We start from the raw sequence: 16,119 nt of genomic DNA on the forward strand, positions 1-16,119 counted from the left end.
GCTGCGCTATATCGGCTCTGTTAAATGCAACAAAAAAAATCATGTGTCATCACTCCCAAACGGCGATCAGCCGCCGTCGAAATCCCCGGTACTATCCCCGAAAAAGGCCAAAACATGCGAGGCGACTCAACGGTCGACTTGTCTTTCCATTTATCGCACATACGGTCGAGTTGTCTCAACGGTCGAGTTGTCTCAACGGTCGAGTTGTCTCAACGGTCGACTTGTCCCGAGTCGAGTTGTCTCAACGGTCGACTTGTCTGACCCCCATCAAAATGCATAGGGGGCCGAGTTTGTAAAACGCTTGCCCAATTACGAAATAACCGATTTTCGGCAACTTGCATGCGCACATGCGCAGTGTAAAGCGACGTGGCATGCATACAGTGCAACACACAACGTATGGAACCGATCATTTTGCCATTAAATTGTGTGAAAAATTAAGCTCAAAATGGGCGATCTCCACTTCCTCGTTTTAGGAGCATGTGTGCTCTGCTGTGTTTCACCGATCAGAGGGTATTTTATTGCCATTGATGCGCATGCTGAGGAGTGTTTTCACGACAAAGTCACTTCGGGAACAAAAATGGCCTTGACTTTTGAAGTCGCTGAGGGCGGTTTTCTTGATATTGATGTTAAGGTATAAATTGTTTTAATAAGTTGAAATTAAATATGCTATTCCGTGTTTCTGCATCTTAATTTTGACTGTTCAATTATTGAATGCATTACTTACATTTATGTAACGGTGGATTTGCTAAAGCAGTGACTTGCGTATTGCTGAAGAAATGTGTGCAGAATTAGGCCTACATTTTTCAATTTAGACTATTCTGAAAAAAAGGTGAATGACCAATGGCGCAGTGCCAGATTGTCCTTTTTTTTGTTCTTCCATATTATCTGCTTATGGTAATCATGCCCATGAATGGCATATAATGCTGCAAGAAAAAGTCCCTCAAAAATTCCCTCAAACTTCAGTTTCTCCAAAAATGTAACTGGGAGGGATCCATATGTGTCAATATGTGTACATGAGTCTGCAAAACAGCTAATTTCATAATTCATTGCTTCTTCTCCATGCCTTGCCTTTAATCATCTAAGATTCTTAATCTCACCTCAAGATCACTGGACCCGACAACAAGGTCATCTACTCCGGGGAGAGAGAATCCAACGGAAAGTACACCTTCCCAGCGCACATGGACGGGCAGTACCGCTACTGCTTCAGCAACAGGATGTCAACCATGACGCCCAAGGTTGTCATGTTCTCCATCGATATTGGAGATTCGCCAAAAGACCAGTCCATGGACACAGAGGGTAATGGTAAAAAAGAACCGCTTGAATACTTACCCAAAAGGGGAAAGTTTTTTTTCTGGTTTTTGGTTGAAAGAACTGATGACAACACAGAACATAGTGATTGTGTTATTTGTCCAGAACCTAACCCCCTAACACTCCTCAATCCTCCTCAATCCTACTGGTGGTTTTGAAGGATTTTCGAGGATTGAGGATGAATGGTGTTTGAGAAACATGAGGATTTTGGAGGATTGAGGATGAATGGTGTTTGAGAAACATGAGGATTTTGGAGGATTGAGGATGAATGGTATTAGAAGCGGAGGTTTTGGAGGATTGAGGATGAATGCATTTTGAGAGACGGGACTGTCTGACAAATTCAAAGGATTGGCTAGGCCCGGCTGAGTTTGTATTAACGAGAGTCAACTTGACTCATTAGTAAAAAGAAGCTAGTCCGTAATATTTCACCCTCAATACTTTTGTCAAGTCCGAAATTTTTTAAAAAGTATAACAAAAAACATGCAGGGGCTAGGACAGCACAAAATATACTTGCCCATGGAACTAGTCCATCATGTCTTTAGTACGATACTTCACAAGTGAAATGTATCAAACAATTTTAGTATAATTGTAAAAGTACTATAAAACTACATCAATCTCAATGTTTTTGAACTCTTACAGATCATCATAACAAACTTGAGGATATGATTAACCAACTTGCCACCGGGCTGACGGCTGTCAAACATGAGCAGGAATACATGGAGGTCCGAGAAAGGGTCCATAGGTCAAGTGAGTATCGAGTACTGTCGAGTAATATCGAGTAGTCCTATCAAACAAAGCATTAACTGTTAACCCTATCAACCATTGTCAACCCGAACCCTACCAGACGCAACAACAGATGCGTCTGGCCATCAACACCAATGCATTAATGTGAGGCATTCTAGCAAAATGAGACAGAACTGGGCAGAGGTCGAATGAGGGTTTGCGGGTATTATGAAAGAGAATAAAATTCTCCTTACAATACTGTTTGTTGCACTTCAGTCGGACATTCGGTTGACAAGTTATGGCTGTTTAAAGTTTGCATTTAACGACGTTAAAACAGTAAAACAACACGAAAAAGGTCTTATAAAGTTTCTACTGTTTTGTAGTAGAGAAAATGCAAGATGCCAATTGTTTTTCACCATAAAAACACTTTTATTCCACTATCCACAATTTCTATACTACTTCTTTAAAATATGTGTAGTACACATATCAAAGATTATAAATACATGTACATGTACAGTGTATCAATAAATCTGAAAATTGAAAATAAAATTGGCAGTGTGACGTTGGGATTTTTGACCTGTTGGATGTTGTCGCGATGGGAAGGGTTTCTATACAAAACAGCCCAGAGGGAAGGATCAACTTTATATTTATGCAAACTACACACTTAAGATTGTTGTATTTTTGTGTTTTTCTTTTTAACAGTTAACGACAACACAAACTCCAGAGTAGTCTTATGGTCTTTCTTTGAGAGCTTGGTGCTGGTTGCCATGACGCTGGGTCAAGTTTACTACCTTAAGCGCTTCTTTGAAGTCAGAAGGGTGGTTTAACCGTCTGTTAAAAATGTCTGCCACAGGACAGTTACGAGTTCAGTAATGTGAAAACTCCCACTTTTGCCAAGCAAAGAAGACATATTGTTTGATATCGAGTGACTTTTTGTTTTATTTCCTCAACTGGCATTAAAAATTGAAAAACACTGTTAAAAGTCTTGTAAAGTCTTACTCTTTCCTCTTTAAAAGATTAAAGAGGTTGTGGAATGCTCGAAGACATTTCCGTCATTTTTCGGGTATATGTAGCCTAAGGTGTGATGAAATAAAAACGACTATCGTTTCTGTCATAAAATGAGTACAAAGGGTACTTTTGAGAGCTGTTTTTCAGGTCCAGTTTCGACCCGAACGTGCAACTGTGTAAAAGTCGTCGTTGCGGGCAGCAAACAAAACACAGTAAATCGTGACGTAATAAACAGGACTCGTGTATGCTACTGTGCATCGGGAGTCCTGTTTATTACGTCACGATTTACTGTGTTTTGTTTGCTGCCCGCAACGACGACTTTTACACAGTTGCACGTTCGGGTCGAAACTGGACCTGAAAAACAGCTCTCAAAAGTACCTTTTGTACTCATTTCATGACAGAAACAATAGTCGTTTTTATTTCATCACACCTTAGGCTACATATACCCGAAAAATGACGGAAATGTCTTCGAGCATTCCACAACCTCTTTAAGTACTGCAGGATTCAGATACCTATACAGTGGAACATCACTATACCAAACATTCGGCTATACCAAACATTGCCCTTGGCACCCGATTTGTGTGTATAAAATGTGACAAACATTGTTGTTGAAAAATGTCCACAGAAGAGCGACAAGTGGCTGTTATTTCCCCAAGGAATAGAATGGGAAAGCCATCCATTTCTGTAGGTAGTAAGCTATAAAAAAAAGGCGTGCAGGGTGAAGTTCTGGAGGGTGCTATTTATTGAAAAGTGAGTACCAGAGCACCAGCAGCTTAAAATCGCAATACTGAAAGATCGCTATTACGAACAATTTCTATGGATCTGGCATTGTTTGTTATAGCTGCGTTCCACTGTACATGTACCCTAAGTGAGGCTCGATACTTTTTTGTTTTGTTGGGGTGTGGTTGGGTCAGTGATAACGAATCTTGCAGTGTATTTTATTGTGATCTTGTGATCATTGAGCATTGGTAAATAATAATATTCTTGGCTCGTTCACAAAATATGACTTTTGTTTTATTTGAATGTTCCCAACCTGTAACTGTCCTGTGGCTGTGTATAGCAATTTTCAAATGTTTTTGTGGCACAGCAAATGATTGAGAGTGGATGATTAGACAAAAACATCAATTAAACTTGGCCCCTGGACAAATGTCCAACTTGCTAGTTCTGGCAACATAGAACATTGTTTTTGTCATCATTTGAAAAAGACTTATCCAGTGTTATTTGATGTGCCACCAAAATATTAAAACTTTTGGGATTTCAGTAATTATCTTTTTCTTTTCATCTAGTTAAATTCTGTTCTTTTTTTGGTCAATATCTCTTGCTAAGCATTAAAATGTCAACTGGGTGTTTTTTTATATATACTTTGTGGGAAATTTTGTGGTGATAGCCCTTTATAAGTCATGCTTTTTCCCTGTTTTTTTTGGTCCCTTTTCTTATTGTATTTGAATAGAAGACAACAAAATTTGAAGGTAGCAAATGTTGTATTTCTAATAATTCTGAAGAGGTAGTTTTTTTCTTCGCTTTGATCTTTAAATTTGCAATGTCTCAAACTGTCAATAATTGTTGTTATTTGCACAGCATACCATTATAGTGCTTGTATTTTGCGCTGTTCGAAACTTGTGAACTTTTTTGTGACTTTGGTTTTTGTGGATGATGTTTCATAGTACTGGTGGTTTTGTGATATCACAGGAACATTTCAAACCAGTATCGATTTGCCTATTTCAAGGCTGGTTTCTCATAGTTTCTGCACAAACTTATATACACTGTAGTAACATTTGTGATCCTTTTAATATTAAAGTTGAAATGTTTCAGCCTTACTCATTTCAGCTAATAGGTCGGTGGTGTTCACATAAAGTGTGAATAACTTGATTGTAATTTAATTTTTGAAGCATTTTTCCTCATTTTTCCTCATTTCATTTGCAACACCCCTCTTTTTGACAAGTTTGTGTGTTTTTGAGAATAAACAAAATTGTTAGTGACGAAAAACCTGTATGAGTATCATTTCATGACAATACATGTACATGTAGTAAGATCCAAATCCCCCGAAATAAATGAATCCTGTGAAATACATGTACCAACTTTTCTATGGATGAAACACAAATATTTCATCAATATCTGTAAACGCACAATGATTTTAATAATCACCATTAAAACCAACTGAATACAAATTGCCCCAGCAACTGGAAATGTACAGACTTCAAAACTTGCGGCCAATTACACAATTGTGCAGTGCATGAACCCTTCATGGGAAAGTTCCTGCCCAACTAGACTATCGGTCCCAACTTTAGTTGGGATAATCCCAACTTAAAGGGAATATTCAACATTTGCAAACATCGAAAAATAAAACTACCCAGTTTTTGTGAAGTACCTTACTAGGAAACTAAGGATGTTGGTAAATGACAGTCTAAAGCATCCTTTAAAATTATGGCACCTGGTGTGAAGTCATTTTCAAGAAAATTGTGTTTTTGTATAAATTTCCAAAAGTGGTCGGCCGACCACCGTTGGAAAAACCTAACCATTTTTCAACTACTGCTCTAAATTCACCATTTTTTTCAGTCCAAAAGTTTGTTTGCTATTGGTTACATGTTCATGAACGGGTGCAGGCCAGCTAGACTGCTTCCCTTACCTTACTAATTTCCAGCATCTATAAATTGATCCATTTTATCTTTAGTGGAGTCAGGGAACCAGACTACTCCACCATTTGTGTTTTTCTTGGTTTTTCCAGCATTTTCGAACACAAAACTTCAACATGTCAGTGTAACAATATTTGATCTATCATAGTAACCCCTCAAAAAGTTCATTTCTGAAAATTACAGCAAAAACCAATGATGTACATTCCCTTTAAGTTTGGAATGTCCCAACTACATGTAAGTGCTCTAACTGGAACATACATTTATTAAGACGGGATGGTCCCTGCTGAAGTTGGGACCATGGCCTAGTTGGGCTCAACAGAAAAAAAATTCTGAGAACTATGTTCCCAGTAGCTCAGCTTGCACGGAAAATAAATGTTACACAATTTTGGTTTATGTGAAACTAGTACTTTTTACTGCATTCTGACAAGTAAAACTGAAAAAAATCTTAGTGTACATGTACCACAATTCCTGTGCAGTCTTTGGTTCAATACCTTATTAGTAATTCAATTTGTAATTCATTGCTGGAAGCACTTGAAACACTTTTGAACCATTTCCTCAAATAAAAATTTCTTCAACCAAAACAGAAACTAAAAACTGTGGATGTACCGGTACTGTACACACCTGTATAAAAGTCCCCAATATTAAATGGACATTACCGCCTGGAATGCGCCTAATTGGGCTACAAAACGTGTTTTTAAACAAATTCAATATAATTGGAAAAGAGCATTTACAAGTTGGATATAAACGTCCACACAATTAGTCAAATCTATCACAAGCTAATGTGGCCCAGCAGGCCAGCGTTTATCTCCGGTTTCAGTAGCATATGGGGCGCGGAAAGTCTGGGAGACTATCGCAAGTTAAATTTGACCGTATTCGCACGCCGACGACACCTGACGCTCATGTGAAGACGCTGTGGCTAATAGCTTTGGCACATTCAGGAAGGCGTACGTAGGCTATTTCACGCGTGAACCACTACAGTACAGTACGCACACGCTGTGTGTCCCTTTCACGGGGCTTTCAAATGTGGTAAAAATGCGCCCTCTTTTGTTGGCGCACGGAACCCATATAGAGAAATAGGTTCCATGATCTTAAGGCCAATGAAGATTGCTCTGGGCAAATATGATGAACCTTAGAATTGCACTGTTTTGATGGGCTCTGAGCACTGCTTCAGTAACACAAAGATATTTCCAGATTCTCAAACTCCTGATGATGCAGCATCTTAAACACATTAACAACAAAATGTCAGTCATAAGAACCTCATCTTTGCTGCGACAATAGACTCTCTTTACTCCTTTGCCGAGCAAAGCCTGTCATGACCTTCTTGCAAGGTGAAAGAATCTGAATAACATGGAGATGCAGCATCAGACACAAGAACCTCATCTGTGTTGTGACCATGGGTTCTCTTTACTCCTTCCCATGCAAATCTTGTCATGACCTTCTTGGAAGGTTTGAGAGTCTGACTCATGCCCTGTCGTTACTTTCAGTAAACAAAGATATTTCCAGATGCTCAAACTCCTGGTGATGCAGCATCTGATGCACATCAACATCAAAATATCAGCTGCAAGAGCCTCATCTACGTGGCCACGGGTTCTCTTAACTCCTTTGCTGAGCAAAACTTGGAAGGTATGAGAGTCTGACTTGTTCCCGGCTGTTGCTTTCAGAAAAGAAAGATATTTCCAGATGCTCAAGCTCCTGGAGATGCAGCATTTGACACATTTTAAAATTGAAATAGCAAACACGAGAACCTCATCTGTGTTGTGACCATGGGCTCTCTTTACTCCTTTGCCGAGCAAAGCCTGTCATAACTTTCTTGGAAGGTACAAGAGTCTGACTCAACCCTGGCCGCCGCTTTCGCTTCAGCTGTCCCTCCTCCTCGTCCCCGTCATCTTCTGCCCCCTGCTGCCCAAGCCACGCTCCTGGATCAGCACCCCCTCCGATGTGCTGATGATGAGCAGTCCTGTCATTCGCTGTTGTGTCCTCCGCTTGGCCGCCTGCCAATAACGTAGCAGGGACGTCGCTGTCGTGAGCAAACTTACACTTGTGGCCGAAGCGGCACCGGCCGTTCCGGAACTTCCAGCAGATTTTCTTCTTCCCACCGAGCTCCGCCTCTTTCCCTTGGGCCGAGGTGAGCTTGACGTGCTGCTCTAGAATCGAGAGCTTGTGCTGCTCTGCTTCCTGAAATGGATTGGCAAATATGGAGGACGCCGCTGGTGCTGACGTCATCCCTAGTAATCCCTGCTGAGCATCCATCCCAAATGCGGTGGGCAGGGGTAGTTTTTCTGGTTCATTTGAGTTCTGCTTAGAAGATGCGGTTTTATTCTTGTTGTCACCTTTAGCATCACCATCACTGTCTCCATCGCTGTCAGTTTTGTCTTCAGCGCTGGCCAGCAGGTTGACTCCTGCAGAGGGTTGCAAGCTGCAATTAAAAAAAAAGGTTAAAAACAATTTGAAATCGACAGAGCGACCTAAGTTTGAAAAGTTTTTGTTGTTGGAAATCAGTGAAAATGAAAGTACAAGTGGGTGTCAGGTTAAAAACAAAGTTTTTGTTTGCATGCATGCGGGCGCACTTTTGAACAATACTGAATGACAGGCAACAGCCGTACCGAGGCACTTTGCCGAAATCTGATGCAAACTAGTGAGAGAGATTTGCAGCATGACGCTTTCGTGAACAATGGCAGCCGAAAGTTGTCCGAATTCAACCCGAAATTACAGGATAACTAGACCTCTGAAGGTACAGAATTTAACGTTTTGTAAGCAGTTGTAGATGGCATTGTGTGAGTATACAGTGACACAATAATTGCGGCACTTCCACGATTGTGTACAAAGTCGACTGTGGAGAGTCAAGAACATTTTCTATTTCCAAACAAAATAGGAAACATTTCTCAGTGCCACTGCCAGATTCATGTTTCATCATCATTTCTGCAATAAATTACCTTCATTGATATGATAATATTTATGAAGAAAAAGTGGTGTCAGGTTCAGGTGCAACATTTTTTCCTAATTCCGATTTCAAATTGATTTTCGGCTCCCCTAGCCTCCCCTAAATGATAAGACATGAATGAATCTGAAACTGAGAAACATTTCCACTTTTGATAGGAAATACTTAAGAATGCTTCTTGACCCTCCCAAAGTCATGACCAGATGACAATGATACTCTCTTTGTACACAACCGCCATGTGACTATTATTAAGTAGCGCCAGGTTGCTTAAACATTCTTTCCCATATTTGTTATTGCATTTTTAGGCTGCATTAATACGGAGGTAGTTCAGTATTTCAGCCACTACTAAGGGGCTACTTCAGGGCTACTAAGTACTATTATTGGCCAACATGGCCAGGGGGCGAGTTGGGATCTTTTGAAGCCTCAAAAAAAAAGTTTGCCCCCAAAACGTACGTTTGAAGCTAATGAAATTATGAAGGAGGTAACTGAATAGAATTAATTAAGTCTTTGGTCCGTCAAGCATGTCCAATTGGCTAAACTGATTCATATAATTGATGGAGTATTCATTACAGATTTACTCAATTACCCTTTCTTCTCCAGGTCAGCATTTTCCGCTGACGTTTCCTCCTCATTTTCGGAATCAGACGACCCGTAGTCCGCGACCAAAATTGATGAAGCCATTTTGAGTAGCGCCCTCTTTTGTCTGTTGGATTACGTACATTGATCATGGGCGGAGCTGCTCCAGCTCGTCGGGGGGGGGGGGACCGGGGGGGGGGGGCAGCAGCGTTGTAACCTGTAGTGTAACGAAGGCTAGTCCAACCATTCTATTATGCGAGCAGATTTCATAAGTCCATGGCCCGATCTTGGTAATCATTACTTTAAGAGACCTTTTACAAGACTCGTCCAAAGCTCACTAAATGACCGTCAAAAGTCGGGCATATAATGTGATATATTTCTTTGACACATCGGAACATGTATCTGGTAATGACATCTTCTGAATGGGTTCACTTTTGTGGAAAGAGGGCAGGGTTTTGATTTATGAGGGAATTTACGGGTAATTGGTTATGACCAATATGACAAAATCACACAAGAAATTGTTCTCTCCGTAAATATTATTTTGTCAACACTGGGTAAAACGCGTGTCTGCAGTCACAGTCTACAGAACATCATTGCCCATTTTATTGTACAGAAACGGCACAGGCCTGTTGGATACGCAAACTCGTGAATTCACTAATGCATCACATGATTTCAGCCAGCAGATTGGTCATGACTTAAAACGAAAAAAAATGCCCATAATATTTAGATGACAAATTGTTCTCTCCATAAATAGTATTTGTCTCCACAACAGTTGTAGTCATCATGAATTATCATACACGCGCAAACACAACACACACGTTGCTTGAACAATATGTTCTGGACTGAAATTGCACCTTGAGATAGGTCATGATTTAACACTAGCCTATAAAGTATTAGGACAAACCAATTTTTTTCATCACGAAGAAAAACCTGCCTCTATGAAGTCTCAGTGTACAGAAAATCTTCCCGACTATGGAACACACAGAGACAACACAGGCGTTGCATGAACAATAACTATACTTGATGTACTTAATCGAAATTTCGTCTGTTGATTGGTCACGATAAGTAACATTAGCTTATAAAGTATTAAGACAAACAAAACGTTGTCATCGAAAATTGATCTTTAATATCACGGAGAAAAACCTGCCTAAATGAAGTCATACTTTACACAAAATCTTCCCGACTATCGAACACGCAGAAACAACACACACGTTGCTTGAACAATAACCTTGGCTTTTGCTTTAATTTTTAGAAAATGAACTATTTGAGGAGTAAGTATAATATATCAAATATTGTTACAATGACATGTTTGAAGTTTTGTGTTCAAAAATAATGGAAAACCAAGAAAGACTAAAAAGTTCAAGTAGTCTGGTTCCCTGACTCCACTAAGGATGAAAAGGATCAATTTATAGATGCCGGGAAATTGTAAGGTAAGGGAAACAGTCTAGCTGGCCTGCACCCGTTCATGAACATGTAACCAATAAGCGGAGAAAATTTGGACTGAAAAAATGGTAAAATTGGAGCAGTAGTTGAACAATAGTTAGGTTTTCCAACGGTGGTCGGCCGACCACTGTTGGAAATTCATACAAAATACCACTTTTCTTGAAAATGACTTCACACCAGGTGCCATAATTTGCAGGATGCTTTAGACTGTCATTTATCAACATCCTAGTAAGGTATTTTGTAAAAATGTGTTAGTTTTGTTTTTCAATGTTTGCAAAAATGTCGTACTGGAGTGAAATGTTTTTTTTTTTCATCACGGATAAAAGCCTGCCTCAATGAAGTTCCAGTCAACTTAAAGAAAATCTTCCCGACTATCGGACACTCGAACACGCACGTTGCTTGAACGATAACCCATTAAAAACCTGCTGTCTTGGATTGACAATGCGCCTAGAGAAGGGTCATGACTAGTAACACTAGCCTTTCAAGTACTAAAACAAAAAAAATGTTGTCGTCATCGAACTTTTTTTTCATCATGGAGAAAAAGTATATTGAACGCGCAGAAACAACACACGTTGCTTAAACAATAACTAATCAAATGAATGCTGTACTTGATCGAAATTTCGTCTAGGGATTGGTCATGATTAGTATCACTAGCCTATAAAGTTGTAAGACAAACAAGTGTTGTCGTCATAAAAAAATTGATTTTTATCATCGCAGTTTCCAGACAATCTTCCTGACTTTTGAACACGCAGAGACAACATATACGCTGTTTTGACTTAGTTAATTTTCTTTTACATGAATTATCTTTACTGTTTCAGAGGCGTTTTCTTTTTATTTCATGAAATTTTTTTTTTCATTTTGAGATTTTTTTTTTTTTCAATGCAGAAGGGAAGAAGGCATAAGAATATAGGAACACTTTTAGCATAGACATAGTGCTGCTGGTTCAGTTTATGGTTGCCTTAATTGTTTTGACTTTCAATAGGTGATCTTTAAAGATCTTTACAGAGGTGCGTCATTTTATTTGAAAAGGAATTTGTTTCGTTTTGACATTTTCCTGTTTTAATTCAGAAGCATACACATTGCTGTTGGAAGTGATTGGAGATCACCCTTTTGAAATTCAGATTTCGTTAACGGCCAATGGGTGATCTTTAACGTTTATTTCGTTAACGGCCCATGGATGATCTTAACGTTTATTTCGTTAACGGCCAATGGGTGATCTTAACGTTTTTTTTCGCGGCCAATGGGTGATCTTAACGTTTTTTTCGTTAACGGCCAATGGGTGATCTTAACGTTTCAGAGGTGTTTCCTTTTATTTTAAGAGTAAGTTGTTGCACACTGCTGTTGGAAGTGATTATACACTTTTGAAATCAATCCAGATTTAGTTAACAGTTACTGCTCCGCTTTACACTCGATGGTAGATCCTTAAGGAATTTACTCCAGCCACTACCAGATCACCAGCGGATGAGAATGTGATGGAAGATGTAAGATGACATCCATTTATCGCAAGTCCATTGTACTTGCCATCAGGAGTGTAATGCAGAATATCACTTGATCCTACACCCTCCAAAGCAACATACATGCTGCCATCCCTGTCACAGCACACACTGTTAGGGTACGCATCTTTCCCCCCGTCACTTCTGATGTCAATCGAGAATACGCTGGCACCATGGTAGTCTACCGATAGCAACCTTTGTTGGGAATAGTTTGTGTAGATAAGGCGGTGATCGAAGATGACCAGGTTATGTGCAAGCATTGGAGCAGGCAGTCTCCTGATGAGGGATCCATCTGGGTTGTGTAGAGATATCTCATCCTTGCCTTCATAACCCACTGCTATCAGATTGCTGTCATCCACTGCAAGGCATGTTGGTTGGATGGCTGACCCTCTATCTGGAGTGAACTGATGGAGGAGCTGATGTTGCTTGTTAAAGACCTTGACTACTGGACCATCTAGTACAAGGATCTCGTCATACTTGCTCACTGCAATACACCTCACTGTTATAACATTTACAACACTGATCTCGCCGTCTTGGCGCACTGCATAACGCCTTACATTAGTGAAGTCGTTGATAGGTATTCTTTTGGGACAGGAGCGTTCATGTTGACATTTTGGAGATGTGACTGCAAACAATGCACGATTCCCAGAGTCGAATGCAAGTATTTTATTTTTGGAGAGTGCTGAAACCTGTTGAATATGTAAGCGGATGATGAATTGATTTATTACAGTCTTCAGTTCCCATTTATATTGAACACATCTGCCACGTCTTAGTGATTGCTGTGCTGCAGACTTTGCCTCTTCTTCCAGAACGAGGCTCCCAAGTGACCACTCACCTTCTTCAAAATCCATGAAGGTCAACTCTTTAGGGACCCGATGAGGCTGTTTCCCTGTCAATTCGGCACTGAGGTTATGCAAGAGCTTCGGTTGGAGTTCAAGAATCTCGTAAGAACTTAATGGATCTGTAAGATGCTTCATCTCAGCCATTTTGTGCTCTGTCTTAGTCACCTCTTTTCTGTTGTTAGCTCCAGCTGTTTCAAACTCTTTGACTCTTTCTTTATAAATCCTGTCTGTCTCTTTCGACAATTTCTCCTCCTCCTGTCGAATCTTTGCTATCTCCTGTAGAGCCTTTTTGGAGATTTTCGTCTTAGTGGTGGCATACATGGTGTCCAGCTCCTTGCGGGATTCGCATAACTCTTGTATGATGGTGTACAGCTCTGTTTTACTTTTCTCAATTTTTGCAATCAGTTCTTGCACTTTTTCCTTACATTCGTCAAAAGCCTCTGGTAGGCCAATGAGAGAGTGTTTTGCGTGATCAAGAACAGAACAAGTTGTACATATGACTTGCTCACATAAGTTGCAGTAGACATTGAGATTCTGATCTGGATGCTTGCCACATTTGGGAACTTCTTTACTCTTGTAGACAATCTCTCCTGATCGAAGTTGAGCCAGTGTGTAGATTTTATGAGATTTCATGACAGTCATACGTCCGTGTGCCTTTTGACATTCTTGACAGAGAAAATGATCACAGTCTATGCATCTTGAAATAGCCTGATTCTCCTCATCACAGGCTTGACATTTGATCTCTGACTCTTGACCTTCCAGTAGCTTTTCCTGCATTGTAACTTCCTCCACCAGGGCACTGAATGCAAAGTTATTAAGGAGGTCAGCAACCCCAGACCCTTTCAATATGGTTTCACGTCTGCACAGAGGACATGTCAGCTTTGTACCACTAGGATCTTGGCTCTGTCTGAGCTCTTGGAGGCATTGCAGGCAAAAACTATGCAAACAGTCCAGCAGTTTGGGCTGCCTGAAACGGTTGGTGCAGATGGAGCATTCCAGATGATCCACACTAATCTTCTCCAACACTGATTGAGCTGTAACACTAGATGCCATCTTCACTGTTTGATTTGCATGTGATAGGGAATGATAGTCCCTTAATCTGCAGTGAAGAACAATAAGTAAGGGATTTTGCATTTTACTTAAACTTCAAAATAATTTGGCCTGCGTATTAGCCTGTGACTGTGAAATGATGATATTTGCTTGTCGTAAGTAAGCCTTTGTCAAGTTGAGTAATCAAAAAATGAAATTTTGTTTCCATAATCCAAGGAATATGCATGATTCAATCTTAATATAAGATTTTTTTCACATGAAAGAAGACAACAATTAGTCACATTATTTTAGCATTTACACGTATAGGAGCAGATGTTAACCCCAAAAAATGTTGCATGAAAGAATCGTTTTCAGCTGTGTTGTGGCCGGTTTTTACGTTCGCCAAGGGAAGTTGTAGTGAAGTACAGGTCCCAATAAAAAATAAGGTCACAGATAACAGACGATGCCATAACAAAGAGTGTCTCTGAGCAGTTTGTTGATAGCTTAACCATGACTTGACTTGACCTGACTTGACTCAAAATTACTTGTGCAGACACATTATCAATGAGCAATTCACAATGTCAAAAACAGCTATGAGAGAAAATATCCACATTTGTATACTATTATCGTGATAGGTTGGACATGTTTATGTAGTTGACAAAATAGTCAAAGATAATTATACGAACATATTACTACATGCAGACCCAATTCATATAAAGTACATGCAGATGGTGATTTAGAGCATTTTTGTTGCATTTGACCAGGTAACCGGAGTGCTAAAGAACTCCATTTTGTTTAAACAACATTTTGGCTTGGCCCAGTCGTTCCCACTAGTACTAAGTACTAGGCCGATGTCGCAAGCTTAATATCAACAACAAATATAAGGTTCAGCACCCCAGTTACATGGGTCTCAATTGAGACAGACTTTAATCGAGGAGATATACTTTAAAACACAGGTTTACCTCTAGGTATATCCATTATCCATGCAATTAGCCGTTGCTCTGTCCATGGAGGAAGACAAATGTCGCTTCCGTGTTGCGTTGCAGTGTGAATGAACAAAGATGGCGATCTGTTCCATAATTTATGGTCAAACAGACCACGTCACATAAATTTGATCGCGTACATGTTATAGGTCATTAGCAGTCCCTGGATAGTTCGGATTGTACAGGTTTGGTACGAGCCTGTACATAGTTCTATCCAAATGTAACGTAAAGACTGCAGCTGTATTTTTTTTTCCGGCTACTGGATCCAAAATTTCCAAATGTCTGGTATAATTATAGCAAGCATATTTATCGGATGGGCAAATCAAATATATAACAGTCTAACAGAAGCTGCAGGGTCATTTGAAGCTGATCTGTTATCGCAACTGAACCTCTTATTTTTGACATGTGTGATGTTGCAAGTCAGTCTGAAGTAAATAAAAAAAATATTATGATATCCCTTTATTTTATATTACTTTGTATTTTAACATTTTAGTTACTCTGTAACATTGAACAAACTGCTGTTCAAACACAAGCAATTAAATTGAGGAAGCATACTATTCACCATTTCCCCATCATACACAATAGCTGCATCCGGTTGCGTGCGCGTCCCTTCAACGCAAATACCAGGTGGACTCAGGTCAAGAGTGGGCCATGGAAATACATGGTTTTCAACTTAGAGTAAATAAAGAAAAATACAAGAGCAAGACATATGAAATCAATTCTCCTTATATTCTTTGAAACTTTTGCTGAAAAAAAGTCAGGGGAAACTGGCCAGGAATCGCCTCACTTATGTACCACAGAGCGTCTAGAATCCAACTTTTCCGGGCCCTTGAGGGGGCCTCATGGCCCCTGGCGCCGTAAAAAACGGGGCTTTGTGCTCCACGCTCGCATTAATCCTAGACGAAGGAAACTTGCCCACCTTGTTTAAAATGCCTAACTACGCCTGTGTATATTAAAATGTAGTTAAGGGCTACCTGTTTTGTTATTTGCTTACCGGTACTTGCTACAGACAGCATGGCAAAATATTATAATTATTGTATTAACGTTTTGTCTATACGCCTACCGGGTCCTTGTTTGCTCCGTCGGCCAAATGCATACAAAACAAACGAATATCACATGTAACATGCAACATGCCGATTTCAA

General features: G+C 39.9%; 2 protein-coding genes across 4 annotated transcripts; one reads left to right on the forward strand and one right to left on the reverse strand.

Moving 5' to 3' along the window:
• Window positions 1-338: 338 nt before the first annotated feature.
• On the forward strand, window positions 339-3,048 carry LOC119727039 (transmembrane emp24 domain-containing protein 2-like). 2 transcript variants are annotated; one of them, XM_038198929.1, is made up of 4 exons: window positions 339-631; window positions 1,104-1,302; window positions 1,948-2,055; window positions 2,734-3,048. In XM_038198929.1, exons 1-4 carry the CDS (start codon window positions 446-448, stop codon window positions 2,856-2,858), a joined length of 618 nt encoding a protein of 205 aa, XP_038054857.1. In that variant the 5' UTR covers window positions 339-445; the 3' UTR covers window positions 2,859-3,048. The 2 variants fall into 2 exon arrangements, with proteins under 2 accessions (XP_038054857.1, XP_038054858.1); XM_038198930.1 differs by having other exon boundaries at window positions 341-631; window positions 1,104-1,296.
• A 3,121-nt stretch (window positions 3,049-6,169) lies between these two features.
• On the reverse strand, window positions 6,170-9,329 carry LOC119727040. Of its 2 annotated transcripts, XM_038198933.1 has the most exons (3): window positions 9,197-9,329; window positions 7,435-8,088; window positions 6,170-7,064 (listed from the first exon to the last, which is right to left on the reverse strand). In XM_038198933.1, exons 1-3 carry the CDS (start codon window positions 9,289-9,291, stop codon window positions 7,049-7,051), a joined length of 765 nt encoding a protein of 254 aa, XP_038054861.1. In that variant the 5' UTR covers window positions 9,292-9,329; the 3' UTR covers window positions 6,170-7,048. The 2 variants fall into 2 exon arrangements, with proteins under 2 accessions (XP_038054861.1, XP_038054860.1); XM_038198932.1 differs by having other exon boundaries at window positions 6,170-8,088.
• Window positions 9,330-16,119: the final 6,790 nt, after the last annotated feature.

This window comes from Patiria miniata, unplaced genomic scaffold, assembly GCF_015706575.1.
Source record: "Patiria miniata isolate m_02_andy unplaced genomic scaffold, ASM1570657v1 HiC_scaffold_2, whole genome shotgun sequence".
NCBI classification, from domain to species: Eukaryota; Metazoa; Echinodermata; class Asteroidea; order Valvatida; family Asterinidae; genus Patiria; species Patiria miniata.

What these genes read in the sequence shown, in the direction of transcription:
- LOC119727039 (XM_038198929.1), top strand. Translation starts at nt 446, where the DNA reads ATGGGCGATCTCCACTTCCTCGTTTTAGGAGCATGTGTGCTCTGCTGT. An exon ending in TTCTTGATATTGATGTTAAG is followed by an intron (nt 632 to 1,103) that starts GTATAAATTGTT and finishes TCTCACCTCAAG; the next exon opens with ATCACTGGACCCGACAACAA. An exon ending in AGAAAGGGTCCATAGGTCAA is followed by an intron (nt 2,056 to 2,733) that starts GTGAGTATCGAG and finishes TCTTTTTAACAG; the next exon opens with TTAACGACAACACAAACTCC.
- LOC119727040 (XM_038198933.1), bottom strand. Translation starts at nt 9,291, where the DNA reads ATGGCTTCATCAATTTTGGTCGCGGACTACGGGTCGTCTGATTCCGAA. An exon ending in GCTGACCTGGAGAAGAAAGG is followed by an intron (nt 8,089 to 9,196) that starts GTAATTGAGTAA and finishes TTTTAATTGCAG; the next exon opens with CTTGCAACCCTCTGCAGGAG.